The 12,805-nt window shown below is 49.2% G+C and overlaps 1 protein-coding gene and 1 pseudogene across 1 annotated transcript; one reads left to right on the top strand and one right to left on the bottom strand.

The window, feature by feature from the left end:
* Positions 1-745: 745 nt before the first annotated feature.
* On the top strand, positions 746-3,347 carry RTP1 (receptor transporter protein 1). Its single transcript, XM_022575159.3, has 2 exons — positions 746-1,017; positions 2,828-3,347. The coding sequence occupies exons 1-2, from the start codon at positions 746-748 to the stop codon at positions 3,345-3,347; spliced, it is 792 nt and encodes a 263-aa protein (XP_022430867.2).
* Positions 3,348-7,618: 4,271 nt separating this feature from the next.
* Positions 7,619-9,021, bottom strand: LOC111175537 (elongation factor 1-alpha 1 pseudogene; annotated as a pseudogene).
* Positions 9,022-12,805: the final 3,784 nt, after the last annotated feature.

The raw sequence follows: 12,805 nt of genomic DNA, 5'->3' as shown, positions 1-12,805 counted from the left end.
GCAATGGCTCCCACCTTTGTGCACAGGTGGCTGCTCTTATCCATGGCTGTCACAGCATGGATCCTATTGCATTCTGGTTACCGGGTACATACCCAGTTACAACCATCTGGCATATATAGAACCTGGCACATGGGTACGTTTGACACAAATGAATTAATGAATCGGTGGGGGCTCAACAGCTTGGATTTGGCTACAAGCTCTGCCATTTATAAGCTAGGTGAGTCCCAGTCTCCTGATCTGTACAGTGGCGATAACAATTGTGGGTCAAGAGACCTCCAGTAGTTTTCGTAAATGGCAAAGTGCTGGTCGCAAGATGGGTGAGGGTGCAGAAAGAGGGTTTATTATTATTGCTGCATCTATTAACAGGTCTACATCTTCCCATCCCTTATTTCTCTTTGGCTCCCTAAGGCATCATGGTTACCATAGCAGCCAGATGATGCTGATGATACCTCCAGGGGCAGCAAGGTAAAGCTGAGCCAGTTCCCAGGTCCTCGTGCATGCCCTTGGCAGGCCAGAGTGAGACGGTCTGAAGCTCAGCCTCCTTTCAGGCCCCCCACCCTGTCTAGGGTCACTTAGATCCACAAACCCTGCCTCTTCAGCCTCAGTTTGGGGGCCCTGAAACACCCCTTCAGAGGCTCCCTCCTTCCCAACCTCTGTCTCTTGACTCCCTGCCTGGTTGCCGTGGAAACAGGTTCCACTGCGGACAAAGGAGGGAGCTGGGTCCTGCTTCCTCCCGGTCCTGCTGATGAGGATTTTTAGACCGTGGAGACTGCGCTGCCCTGCCTTGCACCTGCCCTCACTTCCCGTGTTCTCGCTCAAGTGGAGGTTGCCCTCCCTTGCCACTGACGAGACCATGTGTAAAAGTGTGACCGCAGGTGAATGGAAGAAAATCTTCTACGAGAAGATGGGGGCGGCAAAGCCGGCTGACAGCTGGGACCTCATCATCGATCCCAACCTCAAGCACAATGTGCTAGCCCCAGGCTGGAAGCAGTACCTGGAGTTGCGTGCCTCAGGCAGGTGAGTAGCCCAGGAAGTAGGACCCCTGCAGGCAGCCCCTGGGACACCTTCCATGAAAAGACAGAAACATGGGGAACCCAGGTGCTAGGGGTCAGTCTCACTGTTGGCCCAGTGCAGACTGGGAGGCAGAGAAAGAGTAGCTACTGGGAGTTGGGACACCTAAGTTTGATTCCAGCTCTTCCGCTGAGCACCTGGTAACTTTCCCTCTCTGAGTCAGAGTCTCCCCTTCTGGAAAAAGAGGCGGAATATATTTATCAGTTCTAAACACTGGTATTTTACATACTTTTATATTTTAATAACCTCTTAACACAATTGAAAGCCAAGAGAAGGGGGGGCTTGTGGGTCAAGAGGCCTATGTTCTGGTCCTGGAACAGTTCAGTTTCAATCTATTTAATTCAGCTTGACTTAATATAAAATATTGAACACCTGAGGTGTGCTGTAAACTAGCTCTACTCTTTATGACCTTTGAGAAATTCAGTTTCCTTCTTGGACCTCGCTTTCCCCACTTGTGGAAGGAGGGGTTAGCATAGATCCTTGCCTCTTGGTTCATGGACCAGCATCAGTAGCATCACCTGGAACTTGTTAAAGATGCAGAATCTTCGGCCCCATTCTAGACCTGCTGAATCGGAATCTGCATTTCAGCAAGGTCCCTACGTGATTCATATGCACAATAATGTCTGAGATGACTTTCGAGCACTCTTGTCCATGGGTGGATTATGTAAAGACTTACCTCTGGGACATAAGATTCGGAGGTTGAGTGGTGCAGCCTGGGGGTCAGAAGCAAGGCCTTCCTTCCTTCCCTAGTTCAATTTATTCAATTCAAGAAATATCTACTGGGTACCTGTTAGGTGTTGGATACTGGCTCTGCCTCTAACTCACTGTGTATACAGCTTTCTTACTCTCTTTGCCTCAGAGTAAAACAAAGGGTTAATTAGGTGATTTCTAAGCTCCCTCCAGTTTTGACATTTTCCATTCCAAGTTTTGTAGTCTAGTTTGGGAGAGGGGAAACAGTCCCCAAAGGGTGTGAGTAAACAAGAAGAGATGAGAATGGAAATGTGGAGTCCCTTAACCAGCTGATGGGAGGGATGCAAAGGACCAGACACTCGCTGTCAGGGCCCAGGAGCTTCTCAAACACCTGAAAGGCTTGTGGGGCTGAGTGGGGAGGGCTTGTGCATCCTCCCAACCTGGCTGATGACCTGAGAACCCCAGCTGGCCCCAGTTAGCTCACTCTGGGCGTGAACTGCCTCCACTTCCAGGCCTTCAGGTACATTAACCCTGGCACCAGCCCAGAGGCTGAGAATTGACAATGGTGTCATTTTCTCTGGATTTGGGTCTAGCCAGTTCATAGTCAGTGTTGACAGGCAAGAGTGTGTGGATGGAGCTTGTGTTTTCTCTGTGGTGCGGGCCATCTCTGCTATCAGACTCAAAGGATATTTGAGCAGGAAGGACTCTTAGTGCAACGTGCACGTTTTACAGATGAGGAAAGGTGCCCAGAGCCAAAGGCCCAAAGGCAAGGCCTGAAGGGCATTGAAATGGAGGGCACTGAGGCTTCTGCAGAGCACAGAGGGGGGCCCAGTGATGGCAGAGCGCTGCTGGATGCCAGCTGCCTCCTGAGGCGCCTACTCTGCTCCTAGCAGAGCACACAAGGGGGCGGGCTGGGAAGCCACCTGGGGAAAGCTAGTGAACCCAGGGGGCCGTAAACACAACACCTCTACCTCCAGGCTCTGCCTACTGCCCCTTACCTCGTTCCTGGATCTGTTTCCACCTCCTCCACTCCGTCCTCTCCTCCTAACTCTCCTCGTCTCCACAGGTTCCACTGCTCCTGGTGCTGGCACACCTGGCAGTCGCCCCACGTGGTCATCCTCTTCCACATGTACCTGGACCGCGCCCAGCGGGCAGGCTCGGTGCACATGCGCGTCTTCAAGCAGCTGTGCTACAAGTGCGGCACGGCGCGGCTGGACGAGTCGAGCATGCTGGAGGAGAACATCGAGAGCCTGGTGGACAACCTCATCACCAGCCTGCGCGAGCAGTGCTATGGGGAGAGCGGCGGCCAGTACCGCATCCACATGGCCAGCCGCCAAGACAACCGGCGGCACCGCAGAGAGTTCTGCGAGGCCTGCCAGGAGGGCATCGTGCACTGGAAGCCCAGCGAGAAGCTGCTGGAGGAGGAGGCGACAACCTACACCTTCTCCCGGGCTCCCAGCCCCACCAAGCCGCAGGCCAAGGCGGGTTCTGGCTGCAATTTCTGCTCCATCCCCTGGTGCTTGTTTTGGGCCACGGTCCTGCTGCTGATCATCTACCTGCAGTTCTCCTTCCACAGCTCCGTCTAAGATTCCCTTGTTGGGCCCAGGCGGATGCTAGGGGCCCAAGGCCTAAGAGGCCAGCCAACTGGTGGGAGGGGGTGAAGAGAGACCTGGGTTGGGAGTGGGGATAAGTTCTAGAGCCGGTGCCACCACTGACTCAGTGGGGACCCAGGACAAATCGCCCTGCTTTTCTATCTATAAAAGTAAGGGTTTGGGCTAGATCATTGGCTTTTCAAAGTGAGGCCCAGGACCCCAACGTTCTGCATAGGTGCCTCAGGGCTTTTGGATTTGGAAGGGGTGAGTGAGTGCGTTTCCCATCACGGTCAAACCGCCCATCCCCAACTCCTACCTCCTCCTCTAGAGCAGCTCCATGTTAGATGGAGTTTATTTAAGAGTTTTGTATGAAAAAGGTCCAACTGCGCTTAAAAAGTTTGAAAATTACGGGGCTAGGTGTGATCTCAAGGGGCCTTTCCACAGCAATGAGCTCCTCCTTGCTTTCTCATTAACCTCAGCCCTACCCTTCCCATTAGATACCCTCACTATTGCCCACATCCGGAGCTGCAGCCTTACATTAGCCTCTGCCTGGTGTATGAGTCTCATCCATAGCTCCATCTCCATGCACACAGCAGAGGTTCCTCTTGAAGGGAGAGAGGTGGAGGCACTAGGCTGCCCCTTTGTTCCTGGGTACGCGGCGTCCCTTGCTTCTGTTTTCCACACTCCCAGTTTCCGGCTTCCCTCCACTCAGCGTGGATTCTGGGGCCTGTCTGGTGCCCAGATGGTGCTTGGGGTGGAGTCCCATAGAGTAGGCTTCCCACCCACTGCACGTGAGCCATCAGAGAATTTAGGAGAGGTTCAGAAGGTAGAATGTTAGAAGCAAAGCACAAAATCCCTAGGAAAAAAATATAATGACTCTCCATTATAATGAAGAGTCTTCAGAGTTCAGGGACCAAGTTGGATTGATTCTCAGTGGTTCTGATGGTCAGAGTACCTGAAGAGGGGCCTGGCTTCTTGAGCTATTTGCTGCAACCCTCGTTGAGAGGCTTTTCCACATGGGCCAGGCATGGGCCCGCTCACCAAAGATCAGCTGTCCACCTAGAACCACAGGGATGGGGGGCCATTAGTAAGAGAGGGAGCATGAAAGATGGGAAGTGTTTTGCCCTAGAGAAGTGCATAGATATGTGGGAGAATCCTAATCGCCTTCAAATGGGATGCCATATGGTGTAGAAAGGGAGGAGAGGAGACTTTCTGATGGTAGGGGTACAGAGTGTGATTTGGGGAAGGGAGGCAGAAAGCAGGAAGTGGGACGCCACCCTGTACCTTTGAGGGTCCTCGTCCACCTCACCTTTGTTAATAACTTGACTCCTTCTCCTTCCCCCACTGCTCCCCTTTCTAATGGGAAGTCACCACCCACCGTCTGTAGTGGTGGAGGGAGGAGGGCCACTTATATAAAGACAGGGTACTTTAATAAAGATGGGATTTCTTCAATCAGGCTTAGTAGTCATTACTGTGTGCTTGGGATTCACCAGTGTCCCTGATCTGTAATGGGCTGTTGGACACCCCTCCCATCCCCTCTCTCCCCTTTCTGGGGTCCCCATATAAAGCTTGATCTAGCTCCAGCTTCAAGGTCTGGGCCAACCGTGTACATAGTCAGGAGGGATTCAGGCAGCCCTTGGTCAGCCATCCAGGGCACTCAGCTTAAGATTATTCTTACTCTTGCCCTTGCTCTGATCCTAGTAACTGCCTGGTGACTTCCTTTGCTTCACGTACACAAGTATTCATTCCTTTATCCAGGAGGTGTATCCTGAGTGCCTTCTCTCTGGCAAGGCCTGATGTGGGTGCTGGGATCCAGCGAGCACTAAGGGGTAGGCCGTGTCTCTCAGAGATCTCTGCTTACTGCAGATATTCTCAGCCTTGGCTGTACTTCAGAAATCCTGGGGAGCCTTTAAAGAAATGTCAGTGCCCAGCCACCACCTGAGACCAGCAGAATCAGAATTGCTGGGTGTGGGGCCTGAGCATCTGAAATTAGAATAAGACCCCCAGGTGATCCACCTGAGCTGCCTGGTGTAAGGCCTCCTAACTGAGGAATAGGCTTCCTTCTGCACCCAGGCTTATAATAATGAGCCCAGATATCTTCCTTGATGACCTGCCGTGGATTCTCTAGGACTTGGGCACAGCTTCCCCACTCACTCCCTGGGGACTTGACCCTCCCTCAAACCTCCCTGCTCCTGCCTGACCACCTGCTGCATGGCTTTATCCTGCTCTGAGAATCTCCAATTTTGAGCTCTGCCACCCTTGCCAGATGCTTATCAAGCTTGGTTGTAATTACTTGTCCATAGCTATACTCCCTGCTAGAGTGTGATCACGGCTTGGAAGTGACTTACTCCAGTCCCCACTGCCAGGTAGTGGTAGAGCAAGGGTCCAACCCTTGACTGGGTTTACTTCGGAACACTTTCCTAAAGCATCAAGCCTCTTCCTGCTCTGTAGGAAGATGTCTACCATCTACAAACACCTCCTCCGTCTCCCTCATTGTCCCTCATACTTGCTAGGCTTACTCACAGCTTAGCCCTTGTCTTGGCAAAGACTTCTCTAGGGCAGTTCTTTCTTTGCACACATGGCCACATGCCACATGATGACCTTGTTAGATGTACCCTAGGTTTTATAAATAAACTCCTCAGGGACATTCCAGGATCCCAAGCCTCTCCCACTGGTGCTTCTGTGCATTGGTCTTGATGTTCAAGCCAGGAGGAGACCTACAGGCACTTGAATTGGTGTTCCAGAGGCTGCAATCCTTAGCGTAGGGTCAGCAAGAAGTGCTGCCTTGATCACTTCCTTCAAACTCAGCAGGATGGAGGAACAGCCCAATGGGAGAACGCTTCTTGGGGCTCCGGAGTCCTGCAAACCCAGAAGATCACCAACTAAGGATGATTTGCTGTGAGACAGATTAGAGATGTCTTGATTGAGTGCCCTTATTTTATGGAGAAAAAAACTGAAGTACTAGAGAAAGTACGGAAGTTGAGCTGCACTGTACAGCGTAGAGTAAGGCAAGATCATGAAATCTGGGGTTAAGAAAGACTTGAGTCCTAGTTCTGCTACTTACTAGTATGGCCTTAGGAAAATTAGTTAAGCTCCTTGAGCCCCAGTTTTCCTCCTTGTTGAAATGGGAATAATCAATCTGCCACGGAGGGCTATTGTAAGGAATAAATAATACACTACGTGCGACATTCCAGATACAAAGCCCATATTCATTCTCTTCTTTCTGATGAGATTGAACGCTCATCCTCTTCTTTCTTCTCCTTTTCCTTTCCATTGGCAGCCTCCCCTTTGAGACCTGAAGGGCTTTCTCTTCGTGATTTCAGTTCTGTTGGTAAATACTTTAGGAAAAACATGGAAGACAAGGGTTAACTTCCCAGCCCAAGAGTTAGAACTAGTTTATTTTAATATATGTAGCATCGTTTCTTTTCTTCTCCTCATATATCTTGCAAAGCAATGACTTCATTTTCCCAGCAGCATGGTAGCCACTCTTCATTCTTCAAAGATAGCTATTTAAAAAATCTCCCCAAACAGAAAACATCAGTGATTTCTGGGCTCCATTCCCATTGGCTGAAATACCCCAGAAGGAATTTAGTTCTTTTCCAAGTCCCATTCTGGTTCTCTGCAGGACTCCCAGCTAAGAAATTTCCTTTGGGATCATTTTCGGCATTGCGTGGGTACTGCCACATGCATCAGGGAAGTGAAATCTGCCTGCTGTATGGCTCTTTTGTGACAGGGCCTTGTGAGGGCTGGTGGGCTGGCAGTTGTGGTATAGAAATCTCATTGGCCTGAGGGCTGGAAACCTGGGTTTCAGCCCTGGCTTAGCCAATATCCAGGCATGTAGGTTGATGACCTTGGGTGATCTAGTCTTTCCCGTCCCCTGGGTCTCAGTTTCTTCATTTGTAAAGCAAAGAGGTAAGGTGAACTGAAGGCTCCCTGCTAGCTCTGACGTTGCTCAAAAACTGCTGCTTAGACTTTTTTTTTTTTCTCATTAAACTTTTTTAATGGGTCTCAAATTCTGTGACAGATTTTTGGTCAAGTTGTTTCCATTAAAAAGTACTGATTTTAAAAACTAATACCTTAAAACTGCCACACACAAAACAAATGGTCCACAAAACATTCTCCTTCCTTCTGAAGGTTTTGCCATGCATTGTTATCATTAACCAGTCTTTTGCTATTAAACTTAAATGGCCAATTGAGACAAACTGTCCTGAGACCATTCTTCCACCACTGATTAAGACTGGGGTGGCAGGTATCGGGGATAATATTCATTTAGCCTTCTGAGCTTTCTGGGCAGACTTGGTGACCTTGCCAGCTCCAGTTGCCTTTTGTCCACTGCTTTGATGACACCCATAGAAACCATCTGTCTCATGTCACGAACAGCAAAATGGCCCAGAGGAGGATAGTCAGAGAAGCTCTCAACACACATGGGTTTCCCAGGAACCATATCAACAATGACAGCATCACCAGATTTCAAGAGTTTGGGGCCAACTTCCAGCTTTTTCCCAGAACAACGATCAATCTTCTCCTTCAGCTCAGCAAACTTGCAGGCAATGTGAGCTGTGTGACAATCCAGCACAGGTGCATAGCCAGCACTGCTTTGGCCTGGATGGTTCAAGATAATCACCTGAGCTGTGAAGCCAGCTGCTTCCAACAGTGGGTCATTTTTGCTGTCACCAGCCACACTGCCAAAGTGAACATCTTTGACAGACACATTCTTGACATTGAAGCTCACATTGTCCCCAGGAAGGGCTTCACTCAAAGCTTCATGGTGCATTTCAACAGACTTCACTTCAGTTATCACATTGACTGGGGCACAGGTGACCACCATGCCAGGTTTGAGAACACCAGTCTCCACTCAACCCACAGGGACAGTGCCAATACCACCAATTTTGTAGACGTCCTGGAGGGGCAAACGCTAGGGCTTGTCAGTTGGGCGAGTTGGTGGCAGGATGCAATCCAGAGCTTCAAGCAGTGTGGTTCCTCTGTCGTTGCCATCTTTTCAGGTGACTTTCCATCCCTTGAACCACGGCATGTTAGCACTTGGCTCCAGCACGTTTTCACCATTCCAGTCAGAAACTGGCACAAGTGCTGCTGTGTCAGGGTTGTAGCCAGTTTTCTTAATGGAGGCGCTGACTTCCTTAACAATCTCCTCGTATCTCTTCTGGCTGTAGGGTGGCTCAGTGGAATCCATTTTGTTAACTCCAACATTTAGTTGTTTCACACCCAGAGTGTAGGCCAGAAGGGCATGCTCATAGGTCTGTCCATTCTTGGAAATACCGGCTTCAAATTCACCAACACCAGCAGCAACAATCATGACAGCACAATCAGCCTGGGATGTGCCTGTAATCGTGTTTTTGATGAAGCCTCTGTGTCCTGGGGCATCAATGATGGTCACATAGTACTTGCTGGCCTCGAATTTCCATAGGGAGATATCAATGGTGATACCACGCTTGCATTCATCTTTCAGTTTGTCCAAGACCCAGGCATATTTGAAGGAGCCCTTTCCTATCTCGGCAGCCTCCTTCTCGAACTTTTCAACGGTTCTCTTGTTGATCCCACCACATTGGTAGATCAGATGGCCAGTAGTGGTGGACTTCCCCGAATCTACGTGTCCAATGACAATGATGTTGGTGTGGGTCTTCTCCTTTCCCATTTTTGCTTAGGTTTAGTGGTGGTTTTCACGACACCTGGGTCCTGGAGGCAAACCCATTGCGAAAAAGCTGCTAAGTCTTATTTTGTCCTTGGGCATTTGGGATAGTGCCCTGATCCTGACCCCTCTAATAGGCCATCTAGTTGTTACACCAAGATTTCAGTCTGCCTAGGTCAGCTTGGGGTTGGACTTTCTTATCTGAATGTCCATAGCATCTTCCTTTCCTTTCCTTTCTGGAGCAAATTGATTTATGCATCTTACTCTGACTCAACCTCTCTCTAAAGGTATTCACATTTTGAAAGGCAGTTACCTTGAGAGGTGTCACCTTATACAAGGACTTGGGTGGTAGTGTTGGAATATCAGTCTGTGTCTTATCCCTTCACTTCTAAGCCCAATAATTTTTATTTTGAGGACATAATAAGATATTCCCTATTTTCAAGACTTATTCACTCAATAAATGTTTATTGAGTACATATTATGTGCCAGGCATTGTTCTAGGCACTAGAGATATAGTGGAAAGCAAAGTGACTAAATCACTGACCTTATGGATAGTAGAAAAACTAGACAGCAAACAATATAAGTAAGCTGTGTGGTATACTAGATAGTGTTAAGTGCTAAGGAGAAGAATAAAGTAGGCAAGGGGGACAGGAAGGGCAGGGGATGGAGTTACAATTTTAGATTAGGTAGCTAGGGAAGGTCTCACTAAGAAGGTGACGTTTGAAAAAAGATGAAGGAACTGAGTAAGGCAAAGGGCATGTGCAAAAGCCCTGAGGTAGGAGCAGCCTGGAATGTTGAACCATGAGGAGGCCAATGTGGCCGGAATGCAGTTCAGGCTTAGTAGTCATTACTAAGTGGGGATGGGGGTCAGAGCATATAAGCCATAGGTCGTCAGGACATTGGTTGTTGATTTAAATGAGACAAGAAGCCATTGGAGGGTTTGAGCAGTGGGGTGATGTAATCCAATTTAGTGTCACTGTGTTGAGAATGTCCACAGAGGGACAAGAATGAAAGAGGAAAGATTAGCTAGGAGGCTCCTGCAACAATCCAGCAAAGATGGGATAGTGCCTGTTCCTGGGTGGGGACCTGTACCAGGGTAGTAGCAACTGGGATTGAATCTGGCTGTATTTTAAAGTAGAGCTGAGGGGGTTTGTTGATGACTCAGATGTGTGGTGTTTGAGAAAGAGGAATCAAACACGCCCCAAGATTTTTGGTCAGGTCAACTGGAAGAGTGGAGTTACCGCTTTCTGAGATGGGGTTGGCTGTGTAAGGAACAGACGTGGGGGCCGTAACAGGAGCTTGGTTGTGGACACGTGAAGTCTGAGATGCTTTTTGGGCATCCTGTTAGACACTGAACACGAGAAATGCCAAGGCAGTTGAATATTCATACCTGTGGTTCAGAGGAGAGGACCAAGCTGGAGATGCAAGTGAAGTCATTAGCATTTGGATGATGTTAAATGTCATGAGATTAGATGAGATTACTCAGGGAGTGAGGGTGGAGAGCACAGACAGGAGGGCCAGGACTGAGCCCTGGGGCTATCCATGTATAGAGGTTGGAAAGAAGGAGAAACTCGAGGGGGACTGTGGAAACTGAGCACAGAGAGCATGATCCACTTGAGCATTCAGAACCATCAGGCAGCAGAGCTGGGGCTGGAGCCCACGTCTTCAGGGTCAGGTTTCAGAACTCTTTCCACGCATCCAAAGCACCTTCTCTCTCATGGCACCAACTTACTCCTTGAATTGGAATCCTGTCCATGTGCCCTGCGTCCCCTGTTGTTTCATCAGGTCTGAGCAGGACGTGGATTTGTATCTTGTTTGTTTTGTTTTGTTTTGTATGTTTAAAGTATTTCGTAATGATGAAATACACTGAAATAAAAAGACTTAATGGGAGGCCTAGACCGCCAGTATGGATTTGGGCCTTGGACAGGCAAGCTCAGAGCAAAGGGAGCTGTTGTTGGAATTGTTTAAAGGAAGGATTCTGTTGTCTGGGGTCCTGTTGGCAAGTCTGGGCCACATGGGAGCGTTTAGTGGGAGTGGATTCAATAAGCTGGATAGTCCCAGGAGATGGGCAAGATGGAATAATGTCACAGGATAAACAGCTGAATGGGAGGTGAGAGTCCTCACTTCTAAAATAGGTGAGCATCATCTAAGACCTTGGGCCTGGACTGCATCTATGCTGTACCCTTCGGATCCTCGGGGCTTGCTGTGTTTGGTGCTGACCTGTTGGCATGTTACTTTGCAGAGATTTCCCCTGGGACTGGAGGATATTGGAGGGTAAGGTTTGTTCCCACCCACACTCTGTTCATCACCCTGCACGCTCGCCCTGGGCAACATCCAGGCTCGACACACCTTCCCCTGTCTGAACACTGTCTTGTCCTAACGCCCCACTTCTGAGGGAGGCCTCCCTAGGAGCCTTTGCCTAAATATTAGCAGGGTCCCGGCTCTTTTTCCTGTGATCAGAAGCTCACTGCTGGGAATTGAGCCTGTGTTTTTTGCATACAAAAGACATTTTCCTTATCTTCTTGAAAAAAGGCCAACACATACCAGACGCAGGAGGTGGTCACAAAGGCCCTGTTTGTCTCTTTCCCTCAAGTTCAGAGAATGCCCTGGCTTCCTTTCTGGAGACAGCACTGGTGCCAGAAAGTCCAGGGACCTGAAAACAGTTACTGCCTTCAGGTTTTGGTCCCTGCCCTTTTCCCCCTCTACTCTCTACTAATTCACCCTCAAATGTGAACAGAGGTTTGAATCTCTTCAAAGTGGCTCTTCTAGGCCCAGCCCTAGGTTCTCAGAGCCCCTGGAAGCCGATTCCTACCCTCCCTCTCCTCAGGCCTGCCCTTGTTCAGGACCAGAGGGTGTCTCATTTGTTGTTGGGAAGCCATATGGAGTCTCCCTACCTTTAGGCTCTTCTCCTGCAGTTTACTCTCTGCACTAAAGCCTGATTTGAAAGGTAAAGCATCACATCTCTCCTTAGTCTAAAACCCTCAAATGTCTCCCCATTCCCAAAACCGCGCTGAGCATCCCAGGTCAGTACTTCCTGATGCTGTTCTTTTCTCTCCCAATTTCTCTGGCTCTCCAGGGACACCAAGTCACTCAGTTTCCCCCAAACACCCTATCATACCCCTGCTTCCTCACATGCTATTGCCCATGCCTGGGATGCTTTCCCCTTCTTCAGTTGACCACTGCAAAGTAAAAGAGCACTGTTCTTGCCAGGAAGACACTAATGCAGAAATGGCTTAGCGACGGTGTTGCTGCTGGGTCGCAGAGAACTCCTGGATCTAGGGCTAGAGCAGCAGGGTGTCTGCCTCTCCTCTGCCTCTCACCAGAAGCATGACCTGGGTCAAAAAAACCCAAGCTTGGGAAATAAAGGCTCGCAGCATTCTTCAGGGGTCACACACAAGCAGGACAGCCTGGAAACGTGCATCTCAAACTGGGTGCACATTAGAATCACCTGGGGGAATTTTAACTACCACGCCCAAGCCCCCAGGGCTCAGCCTTACTCCAGACTGATTATATCTGAGTCTCTGGAGGGTGTGAACCAGACATCAGTATTTCTTTAAGGTGATTACAAAATTTTAAACCGGGAGTTTCCTGTGTGCTGCCTAGTTCAAGAACCACTGGTATAGAACCAGTGGAGCGAGAGCCTGGGCTCCAGAGTCCATCAGAACTGGTTTCAAATCCCAGTGCCCCTAATCTCCTAGCTGCAAGATCTTAGGTCACATTGTTTTAAATACAAACTTTTAACTTTAGAATACTTTTAGATTTTTAGAAGAGTTGTGAAGATGATAGAGAAAGTTCCCACATACGC

Source organism: Delphinapterus leucas, chromosome 4, assembly GCF_059928025.1.
Source record: "Delphinapterus leucas isolate spDelLeu-1000000601 "Yukka" chromosome 4, BTC_Dleu_Yukka2, whole genome shotgun sequence".
In the NCBI taxonomy this organism is placed as follows: domain Eukaryota; kingdom Metazoa; phylum Chordata; class Mammalia; order Artiodactyla; family Monodontidae; genus Delphinapterus; species Delphinapterus leucas.
Note: the sequence above shows the minus strand (reverse complement) of the source record. Positions and strands in the feature narration are given on the sequence as shown.

Excerpts from the sequence above, each read along its gene's own strand:
- RTP1 (XM_022575159.3), top strand. The coding sequence starts at position 746 with ATGAGGATTTTTAGACCGTGGAGACTGCGCTGCCCTGCCTTGCACCTG. Across the intron at positions 1,018-2,827 it reads GAGTTGCGTGCCTCAGGCAG|GTTCCACTGCTCCTGGTGCT; the intron begins GTGAGTAGCCCA and ends TCGTCTCCACAG.